General features: G+C 45.2%; 1 protein-coding gene across 3 annotated transcripts in view; it reads right to left on the minus strand.

Moving 5' to 3' along the window:
* The window catches only part of CEP135 (centrosomal protein 135), a 105,082-nt gene extending 93,349 nt beyond the window's left edge, over positions 1 to 11,733 (minus strand). For 2 of the 3 annotated variants that reach the window (XM_077815608.1, XM_077815605.1), the window contains exons 1-3: positions 11,582 to 11,733; positions 3,509 to 3,673; positions 828 to 1,018 (exon numbers count right to left, since the gene is read on the minus strand). In XM_077815608.1, coding sequence (XP_077671734.1) covers positions 828 to 1,018; positions 3,509 to 3,621 — 304 coding nt within the window. In that variant the 5' untranslated portion in view covers positions 3,622 to 3,673; positions 11,582 to 11,733. Of the gene's footprint in view, positions 1 to 827; positions 1,019 to 3,508; positions 3,674 to 7,676; positions 7,698 to 11,581 lie in introns of those variants that run through there. The other variant, XM_077815606.1, reaches the window with a different exon arrangement.
* Positions 11,734 to 11,782: the final 49 nt, after the last annotated feature.

Here is an 11,782-nt window from a genome sequence, read left to right on the forward strand (position 1 = left end):
GCCAGAAAAAACACTGGCTTCACTGTTAGATTTCAGGGTGAGTTTGTAGTTTGCCAGATGGGTAAAAACCCACAGATTTGAAAAATGAACAAATTTGATTTAGAAGTCACTGAAAGATCATAAAGGTAGAACCACCTAAAGACTTTTCATTCATATTTATACACATAGTCGCTCTTCAAAGTAAAGCCACACTTTAAACAGCAATATTCCTAGTATTTTAATTTTTAAGCAATTTTCCATGTTGCAAAACAGCGATACTCAGACCTCAGTGGTTCAGGAGCCAAATTAGCAATCAACATTACCCAAAAGAGCCACAGTAGTGTGAATTCATTGTTTCATTTACTATTTTTATTTATATAAAAATTGTTCTCACAGCAAAATAACTGACCACTACAACTGGTTAACAACATAGCAAAAGCACCCTGATTGGTTAATAACTTAGACTGGTTAATAAAATCACACAGTATTTTAATAGCATGTGCTGCAAAGAGCCACAGGAAACACATTAAAGAGTCACTTGCAGCTCCTGAGCCTTGGTCTGAGTATCACTGTAGTACAAGTATGTCAGAACAAAATGTAACTTGACATTAAACTTGACAGAATGTTAATGTATTGGAGTTCAGCAGCCTTTAGATTATAGAACAAACATTTGTACATTTATGCCCAAGTCTGTAAACACACTGAAGTAAATGGGACGACACATGGGCTTAAAGTTAAGAACATACAGAAGAATTTCCAGGATCAGGGCCATATGTGCAATCTGAAACAAAATCCAGTTATTTTTGATATTCAGAGAAACTGAAAATTATCTTAATTTTTCATATTACCTTTAACATGACGATCAGATTGTTCTTTCAGTTTCAATATCTCTAAATGTAATTCATTATTTTCTCTCGTGAGTTTAGCATTCTCTGCTTTATAAGGTTCTAGAATAGCATCAAAATTGCTGCATTCTTTTTCAATTTTTCCAGCAGATAACTTTGTACTGCGCAGGCTCTCTGTTGTATGGACAAGGTCACTGAAATCAAAAGACAGCAAATAGTCTAAATTCAGGCAAGAATCCTACCAAATTGAAAGTTATAATCCCAAATGGTTATTTTGTCCTTAAAAAGGCACTCATGTTGTTTGAAACCATTTTTAAATTACTTGTTTAATCTACTAGAGCAGGGGTGGCCAACCTGAGCCTGAGAAGAAGCCAGAATTTACCAATGTACATTGCCAAAGAGCCACAGTAATACGTCAGCAGCCTCCCCATAAGCTCCACCCCCCACCCACACCTCCAGATCAACTGTTTTGTGGCGTGCAGGAGGCTCGGAGGGAAAGGAGTGAAGGCATGGCAGGCTTATGGGAGGGTGCAGGAAGGGGTGGAGTGGGAGCAGGGCCTGTGACAGAGTCAAGGGTTGAGCAGTGAGCCACACCTCCCAGCACATTGGAAAGTTGGCACCTGTAGCTCCAGCCCCGGAGCTGGTGCCTATACAAGGAGCCGCATATTAACTTCTGAAGAGCTGCATGTGACTCCGGAGCCACAGGTTGGCCACCCCAGTACTAGAAAGATTTTAAGACTCCCTCTCCTAGCATTATACACAGGTGCATTCCAAAACATAGATATATAAAGTTAGAATTTTCACTATAGAGATTTGACAGTAATTCAGTGCAAACTTCAAAATATTAATGCAGTATAATGCAATAGACATAAATGTGGCTGATCTTTTCCTTCCGGTTTTAGTCTAGAATTGGTGGTTACAACTTTCTAGATATATAGAAAGGATTCTATGCTTACATAATAATGTTGGCAGAACCACCAAAGGCCACCAATAATTAGTTTCTGTAACATACCAAGTGTCTGTAAACCAAAAATGTGGGATTAACAGATGTATACCTAAAATTACGCCTAACTAATTTTCCCTAAAGAATTCTCTTTGTGAAGAAAAATTCACAGCAGCACAAGTAGTTTTATTGTTTTAAATAGAAATCTTCTTAAATTTTCACTAAGGAAAATGATATCCTATCAAAAAAGCTTCTAGCTTCAATAATCAATTAGGTTATCAATTTTTTCTTATGAAGTATCTTGTCTATGGACACCCTAGACCTGGTTATTCAACCAGAAACTAGGTTGATCTGCTCTCTTTTTAGACAAAATGAGTTGCCTTTAGTTTTGGTTTTTCTTCATTAAAATGTTTTATGTTGCTCTTCAAGGATAAGATGCAACACGACATGAGCTTAAAAATATTGGGTGGACAGATTGGTTTGTCCACTAAGACTGAAAATGAGAACTGTCATAAAATGCATAAAGAATACAATGGTGAATAGTACAGAAAATACTATAGTGCATTTATATAAATCACTGATGCGGATTCATCTGAAATACTGTGTGCATCCCTTCTTAAAAAGGACATTTCCGAACTAGAGGTGTTCAAAGAAAGGCAATGACAATAATCAAGGGCATGGAAAAACTGTCATATGAAGAAAGATTGAAAAGATTGGGATTGTTTATACTAGAAAGGAGATGAAGAAGAAGAGAGATGATAAAAGTATAGATGGTATAGACAAGGCAGATCAAAAACTTTGGTTCTCCCTGCCTCATAACACAAGAGCAAGTGGACATTCAATTATATTAAAGGAAAGGAAATTCAAAATTGATAAACAACATGTAATTAAACTGTGGTAGTCATTGCCACAGGAAGTCACTGAGGCTAAGAATTTAGACATGATTCAAAAAGAGATTGATATCGATATGTATCTCAAGAATATTTAATTACCATAATTAATTATAGCAAACATTAAACCTCATGCCTTAGAGGGCTCAAATCAATCTACTGGTACTCAGAATGAGACCTAAATATGGGGCAAATTATTCCACAACTGCTGATTGTGGGTCCTTACACCTTCCTCCAAAGCATCTGGTGCTGGCCACTATCTGAGAAGGATACTGGACTAGATGGACCTCTGTTCTGATCCAGTATGGCAATTCCTGCATGCGTAACGGCATCAAAGCCATCAAACAGCTGAAGGGTGGATAAGTTGTCCTCCAGACATACTACTTAGATACATTCATTTTCTGCTTTATGTAACCAGTAGCATCCCATTACACATTTCAGTAAATGTGGACACAGCTAATGATATATACACTCTACCCACATAAGAATATTAAGAACCTGAGTCAGGAGGTAAGTTTTCATTTTTAGCCTCACTTTAGACATTTTGAATTTTTAAGTGCAGATCATCAGCCTTTATAGAGGCCAGTAAAAACCCAGTTGTCCCAGGAGTTGGATACTAGAATTTTCTTAACTTGTCAATACTTAGAAAATATCCCAATAAATTCTCATAAAATGTTAAATGTTCACTTTAAACAATTTCTCATTTGACCCTATTTCAATAGAAAATTTTGTTTTTGTTTTTAAAGCAATTTTTTAAAAGAGTAAGACAGTTTACCACAAGTTTTATACTCAAGTAGCATGCACTGCTATGACTAACGTTCTTTTTAAAGATTTCCCTTTTGTTTGGATACCTAAAAAGTTTTTCCACCAGAGGCAAGCTCTCCACTCCTAAGGGTTGTCGATAGCCCAGCTGATCTAGCCTCTTCCTGAGATTAATAAACTTTCGCTCTGCAGCCGTGCTCATTGTGAATATGCTTCAAAAGTGGTTTTATCACTCCCAGCAAAATCAAGGTGACCTGAAAAAGATTATAGAATATATACAGAGTTTCTTTCTTGCCGCTGTACAACATGAATAAGTAAAAGCAATCCTTCCTGGTAAAAAAACAAAAATAAAAAACCCCTAGTATTTTTGTATACGAAATATAGATGTCTATATATGTTCTTGAAACATTTTGTAACTAAAAGCCTTTATTAAAAGACACTGTCCACTTACACTAAGTTTTGTTATAAAGAAATTATTTATCTAGATTTTTATACTACACCTATCTGAGCTCCTCCTATGAGGTATACACATAAAAATCTCTCTCTTTCTCTTTTCCCTCCCATCAGCAAGAACCAGACTTCAGGGAGATATTTTTATGGGAAGACTAAATCAAAGTGGATTCTGCACTTTCTGAATTTTGTGGTCATCTTGATCTCCATGAAGAGTGAGATCCATGTGCCAGTTCTCAAAAAGATTTTTTCCTTCACATACAAAATTTCACTCAAAGTTGACAGTTCCAGTGGATTATTACTCCTGGAGGAATTCTGCACCACTGTGCATGCGCATAATTAATGTGCCGTGCATATTTTTATTTTTATAGAAAATAGCTTCTGCCGGAAAGTTGCTGCACTTCTGCCTTTTGCCCACTAGAGGGTGCTGTGGCGCTAGAACAGAGCAGCCACTCCCAACCAGCTAGGAAGAGAGAGAGAGCCTTAAGTGCCTTCTTCACAGCACCTGTCAGGCCAGGTCAGGAGACAGGGGATATGGGGAGACAGACAGAGTGGGGCTGCTGTGGGGGTCAGACAGGCTCATAAGGGCTAGTGGGGGAGGACAGACTGGGGCAGGGGCTGAATGGGAATGGAGGGTCACAGTGGGGAGGGAGGTGCAGAGCCACATGGGGACGGGGGAGGGAGTGCAAGGCCACATGGGGGAAGGGGGATAGCTGAGTGGAGGAAAAGAGACACATAAGGACAGGGGGAAGAGTGCAGGGACACATAGGGATATGGGGAGGAGGCGGGATGAGGGGGTGCAGGGACACAGGGGGATGGAGGGAATGGGTGTCTCAGTGGGGGTGCAGGGACATATGTGCTTGACTGAAAGGGAGAGGCTAGGGGTCAGCCAGGGTCTGTATGGGGGAAGCTCCCTAACAATTCCTCCCCACCCCACCAAAAAAACCCATTCTATACTTTTCCCACCTATACCCAACAACCCTTCAAGTTAACATCCAGGCTCCTTCCCAGCAATTACTTCCCTCTCCCTCAACTCCTCTGTTACCCCTGACTCCCCCAAGCCTTTCCACTGCTTCTGAGGGGTGCAGGAAATACACTTCTGTATTGTAGTTTAAATGAATTATTACTCAGAGTTCTGTATTAATATGCCTAGTAAGGAATATATTTATCAAAAAACATTTCCTGAATATTTTTTGTTGTCTGTATTGTTACAGACATACTTGCTGATGGTATTTTGAAATGAATTACTAAAATAATTGAAACTGGTATGATTATATTGTATTGGAGAAGTAGCCATCTTAGTCTGTATCCACAAAAACAACAAGGAGTCCAGGGGCACCTTAAAGACTATCAGATTTATTTGGGCATAAGCTTTCGTGGGTTTTTTACCCACAAAAGCTTACGCCCAAATAAATCTGTTAGTCTTTAAGGTGAGACCGTACTCCTCATGATTATATGGTGTTATTTTGACAAATAAAACATGCAGAATTTTGAAGAATTTTAAAATATTGTGCACAGAAATTTTTTTGGTGCAGAATTCTCTCAAGAGTAGATTAACTGTGAGAGGTCATGATCACATCAGATGAAGAAGTTATATAATTTAGGCTAATCCTATGGAGGACTTGGAATATGGACCAAAACCTTGAATTTGACCTGGTACTGAGTGGGGGAAGGAGGGGTCAATGAAGGAAGCAGAGCACTGGAATGGTGTGATCTTGGTGGCCTTCTTTTTTGCGCAGATGACCAGCCGTTCTGTACCAATTGCAGGTTGTTTTTTTTTTTAAATGTTACTTTCATAATTAGTAAATTATAGCAACTCAGACTGGAGATCAAAAATGTGTAAATCATTGTAATTAGATCCCTGAGAGGTTGCAGCCTCAGTATCTCTCTGAATTTCTCACTGCATCTGAATACCCAATAGTCCATCAGTGATAGAGAGGGCATGATTTCTTTTAAATGCTTCCCTCTCCTGATGCTCATTATTTCCGGGATTTAGCTTCAACCAGCAGCTCTGCATCCAGTTGCTGATCTTAGCCAAATGCTTGGTTCACTGGGAGATAAATGGTGCTGCTTGCCTCTGATATGCAGGTGATGTAGAGCTTCACATTATCTGCTCACTTTTTAATCCATGTTTCACAATCTCCCGCCGTGACATCACATAGACTAACAGAACAAGGGAGATGTTAAGAGGCTTCACAGATGAAGGCTTTGAAGGTGGAAAAGCAGGTGTCCACAACAACTGAAGCTACAAACATAAATCCCTGTGACATGTCTGAGGCCAGACAGAAAGATCTCATGGTCCACTATCAAAACTTCTACCATGGAGAGGTTTCTAATTTATAGCAGTATGGCTGCAAGGCCCTGCTCTGTAGCCAAGAGAAGATTATCCATAAAACCACTCAGCACTATCTTTGTACCACGTCCTGGCCTGAATCCTCACTGGAAGGGGACCTAAATACCGGCAATGCCTAGGGAGAGTTCCAGATAAAATTGGCAAGCTTCTCTGTTAGGTTGCTTAGAAATGGAAGGTAAAACATCAGGCTTACTCCTAGAGGAAATTCTGTGCCACTGCACGTGCGCAGAATCAATGTCCCCGCAGAAAAATTACTTTCTGACATAGAAGCAAAGAGAAGCTGCAAGAGCGGTCATGCACCCCACCCTAGCAGCGCAGGTACATCATTCCAGGAACCCGAAGCAGTTGGTGAAGAGGTAAATCACTGGGACACCCCAGCCGGTGGCTTCTACCCTGTGCCCGGATCAGCTGCTAGTCCCGGCTGAACTGGAGGCGGGAGAGGACGGGGCTTCCTCTTCCCCTGCAAGGAGCAGATGGGGCTGTGGCATACCAACCCCCAGAAACCTTCCCCTGGCTGCAGGAAGCTCATCATCCTCCCCTGCTTGCTGTCCCTATCGCTCCTCAGCCATGGGGGGAGGAGTTACTGTACAAGGAGCTTCTCTCCCATCCACCCAACCCCCATGCATCGGACCTCCTATACCCGTCCTCCCCCACTCCAAACCTCACCCTGTATACCCAGACACACACACCCAACCTTCCATACCTGAACTCCACCCCCACCTCAACCCCTATATATGAAGCCACCCTGCAACCAGACCCCCCGCCTCCAGACCCCCACCTCTGCACCCAAACCACCCCCAACTGAGCTCCCTGCACTCAAACTCCCATCCTGACAGGCCCCACCCCAAGCCCCCACATCCAGACCCCCAACTAGCTGCACCCAGACCCCCACTTCCCAAACCCCACTCCCCCAGCACCCAGACCCCCCACTGAGCCTCAACCACCTTTATCTGGAAGCCCCTGTAGAGTCCCATTGCCCCTGCACCTGGAACCCCCACAACGAGCTTCTGTGCATCCAGATCCCCCCACACTTAGACCCGCCACTGAGCTGCCTGCACCCAGATTGTCCCACAAAGAACCTTCTCACCCCACACCTGGATCCCCCCCACACCGAGCCTCTTCACACTTGGATCCTGCCTGGTTGAGCCTGCCTGCCCCACACCTGGTGCACCTGGTACAGAGGGGCAGGGCCCCAGGTTATTTCTGGGGCAGGCCCAGCCCTTGTACTGTGTCAGATGCAGCCTCACCACTGCATCCGTGTCCCACCTTCATGCAGCCAGTGGCCTGTGCTCCCACTGCCATGCTGGAGCCTCCGCATTTATTTACTGACAAGTAAAATATGCAGAATTTTAAAATATTGTGCACAGAATTTACTTTTCCAGCACAGAATGCTCTCAGGAGTAATCAGGTAACTGCAACACCTCAACTGCATGGAGTGACTGTTCTGTACATACTAGCTGGATTGCTTTGTGATGGGTGGTATATTGCTGTCCTCAAAGGAGGTGCTGACAATTTCAATTAGTTGTTCTCCCAAATTATCTCAATTCTCCTTCAGCAGCCAAGAACGATTAGCACTGAAGGTGGTGACTTTGCTTTCCTGCACTTGCTTCTAGGATTTCCTGCTGTACAAATGGGACGAATTTAGGGACAGGAGATATCTTGTTACTGGGCCTGTATCTGGCACATGGTTCCTAGTGTTCCAGAAATTAAGCTTGGATGTGAATTATTTTCTCTGAGAAGTAGGCTGATAGCAATATGGTTGGTTCTGGAGTTGAGCAGAAGTATTCCAGTTTGTTTCTGCCATATACAGCTGATAAAGTTTTCTTTCTTGCTGTTTCTTCTGTCACAGGACATCAGAAAATGATGGTAATCTACTGGGACAAGGAGGAAGAAATGGACAATTTGGTGCCAGAGCATCAAAGTCTGTGATTAACCAGTGGTCATAAAATCTCATTGCATCTTCTATCCTGTGGCCTTTCACATTGGGTAGAGTTACCTGCAGGATGTTTCAGAATTTCACTGGTTCCAACGGGTAAACTATCATGATAACTTTTTCTTGCCTGGAGACTTGAGAGGATTTAGATCTGAGCCTGACAGTGGTGATACTCACTGCAGGACAAAATGATTTTTCCTTGTATTCCCAAGAGCCACAGCCACTCCAGAAATCAGGTTGGGGAGCAACTAGCTTTGCGTATAGGTCCAGAGAGTATCTGAGAGAAGTTTAGGATATAAAGTAAGGAGAAGAGATTTGGGGCCATTGCATGGATGTTGAAGTCCCCAAGGACAGTAAGTCTTGGGAATGTCTTCATCATGTCCAACAGAGACTCAGAGACTCTAGGAAATCTTTGCTTTTCTGCGTGTCTAGAGTGGAAGCACATATTAGATTTCTCTATAAATTAACAAGGCACTTGGCTCCTCTCAAACAACTTTGTCTCCAGGTGGCATTTCTTACATTTGAGACTCAACTACTTACATATCCCTCCTTAGTTGTCTCTTTCCTCAGATGAACAGTCTCAATATTTTTAATCTCTCTTCATATGGAAGCTGTTCCATATCCCTAATTATTTTTGTTGCCCTTTTTGGTAATTTTTCCAATTCTCTTTTTTGAGATGGGCAACCAGAACTGCATGCAGTATTCAAGGTGCGGGCATACCATGGATTTATATAGTGGCATTATGATATTTTCTGTCTTATTATCTATTCCCTTCCTAATGTTTTCTAACATTGTTAGTCCCCCTTCCTTTTTTTCCCTCTCATACTGCCACTGCACACTGAGCAGATGTTTTTACAAAACTAACCACAATGACTCCAAAATCTCTTTCTTGAGTAATAACAGGTAATGTAGGGCCCCTTCATTTTGTATATAGAGTTGGGATGTTTTCCAGTGTGCATTACTTTGCATTTATCAACACTGAATTTCATCTGCCGTTTTGTTCCCCATTCATGCATCTGATGAAGTGGGTTTTAGCGCACAAAAGCTTATGCTGAAATACATCTGTTAGTCTTTAAGGTGCCACAAGGACTCCTCGTTATTTTTGCTGATACAGACTAACACGGCTACCATTCTGAAGATCTCTTTGTAACTTTTCGCAGTCAGCTTTAAATTTAACTTTCTTGAGTAATTTTGTGTCATCTGCAAACTTTGCCACCTCATTGTTTATGCTTTTTTCCACATCATTTATGAATATGTTGAACACCATAGATCCTTGGGGGACCCTTACATTTACCATGCTCTACTGTGAACACTGGACATTTATTCCTACCCTTCATTTCCTATCTTTTAACCCGTTATTGATCCATTAGAGACCTTTCCTCTTGTCCCATGACTGCCTACTCTGCTTACGAGCCTTTGGAGAGGGACCTTGTCAAGGGTTTTCTTAAAGTCCAAGAATACATATAGGAATGCAGATTCCAATTGCAGAAATGAGTCAGCGCCAGTGACAGACTGACACATGGGCCCACAGGGCCTGTGCCCAGGGGCCTCAGTAGTACTGGAACCTGTGTAGATGGGGAGAGGGCCACCAGTGCTGGAACTGTGGCCCTGTCCCTGCTCCTCCTCTTCCCCCTAAGGCCCCACACCTCCTGGCCAAGCCAGAGGCTGGAGCCAGGCATGGTAAGAGATGCCCAGGAAGCCCAGGCCACTGTGGGGCACCCCAGATCCTCCACCTGCCCTGGGTGGGGAGTCAGGGGGCCAAGAGCAGCCCCCAGCCCATGTCCCGGCTCACCCAGGGCAGGTGGAGGGTCCGGGGCTCCACTCAGGGACCAGGCTCTCTGGGTGGTTAAGAACGTAAGAGCGGCCATACTGGATCAGACCAATGGTCCATCTACCCCAGTATCCTGTCTTCCAACAGTGGCCAATGCCAGGTGCCCCAGAGGGAATGAACAGAACAGGTAATCATCAAGTGATCCATCCCCTGTCACCCATTCCCAGCTTCTGAAAAACAGAGGCTAGGGACATCATCCCTGCCCATCCTGGCTGACAGCCATTGATGGATCTATCCTCCATGAATGTATCTAGTTCTTTTTTGAATCCTGTTATAGTCTTGGCTTTCACAATATCCTCTGACAAAGTCTTTCACAGACTGACCGTGTGTTGTCTTTTAGCATCTTAGGGGTAGAGGAAGAGCAGGGGGCAGGGCTCCGTGGTGAGGGCTCCCACCAGGAAGAGGCTGGCTCCACTTACAGGGGCTGCGCTTATCAGCTCCCTCCCTGCAAAGCGCAGCCACTGTCACTCCTGGTTGCTCATGTTAAAAAGTGGGTGGGTATCTCCTACCCACCCCCAGTTTCAGAGCTCACAGGCCCGCAGGGGGCCCAAATGTTTTTTGTGCCCAGTGCCCCAGTAAATCTTAATCCACTTTTGGTCAGCCTAGGGTGTTTGCACAGATTGTAGAGATGGGTCGGGGGGGGGGGGGGTGTGCACGTGGGGGAGCCATGGGGTTGCAAAGGTTAACCGTTACAGGAAGAAGAAAAGGAGTACTTGTGGCACCTTAGAGACTAACCAATTTATTTGAGCATAAGCTTTCGTGAGCTACAGCTCACTTCATCGGATGCAGACAGTATGCATCCGATGAAGTGAGCTGTAGCTCACGAAAGCTCATGCTCAAATAAATTGGTTAGTCTCTAAGGTGCCACAAGTACTCCTTTTCTTTTTGCGAATACAGACTAACACGGCTGTTACTCTGTCGTTACAGGAAGGATATATGTAAGAGGTCAGCATGGAGACATCCCAGGGAGGCCTCGGGGTGGGAGGGTGGCTCGCTGCAGCTGCGGTCTCAGGGAGAGGCCGGGTGGGAGTAGACGCAGATGCGCTAGATACAGAGAGCGGGAAGGATGAGAGCGGGCCGGGCACAGCTCAGATCGGGGGCACAGGTCGCACGGTGGGAACAGGTGGTCGAAGGGCGACGTGGACACAGACGCAGTCACTCCTAGGAGGGGCCGGCTGGGGCAGGCGGGGCGGACACCTCTCAGGAAGGGGCGCACAGAGTTTGGGGAGCGGGCAAGGCGCTGAGGGGGCGCAGGAAGGGGAACTGGGCCCCACCATCGCTGTCCGGGGTAATGCCGGGAGGGTCGGTAACACCCGGCGCCACGGGACCGCCCAGGCCCAGTCCTGCCGCTAAGCGACGCCGAGTCCCTGGAGCCCCGGGCCACCCCTCACCAGACCCGGGCACCGGAACCCCCCGGCCCCGGGAGCTCCCAGCCCTCCCGCAACTGACATCAGTGTCATCAACGTCACCATAGCAACAGACTGCAACCCCCTCCCCCGCAGGACTCGGCCCTTCCTTCCCGGAAAGTGGCGCAAGCGAAGACCCGGGGGCTCCTAACGACCTCGCCCACGATCTCGCGGGCGAGGGACACTCACCGGGGACTCTGGCTCCGCAGGCCTCGGCGCCGGCAGCTGGGCCGAACCAGCGGTTTGAAAATGGCGCGCGGAGGAAGGTCCGCTTCCGCCCCGTCACCCCAGCAACCGGACAAGCGCGAGCTCCACCACGTTCCGCACCAACCGCCGCAGTGCAAAAGTTACAGCCAGCCACCCCTAGCGGCCCCGTGACTCCCAGCAGCC

This window comes from Eretmochelys imbricata, chromosome 4 (assembly GCF_965152235.1).
Source record: "Eretmochelys imbricata isolate rEreImb1 chromosome 4, rEreImb1.hap1, whole genome shotgun sequence".
Lineage (NCBI taxonomy): Eukaryota > Metazoa > Chordata > Testudines > Cheloniidae > Eretmochelys > Eretmochelys imbricata.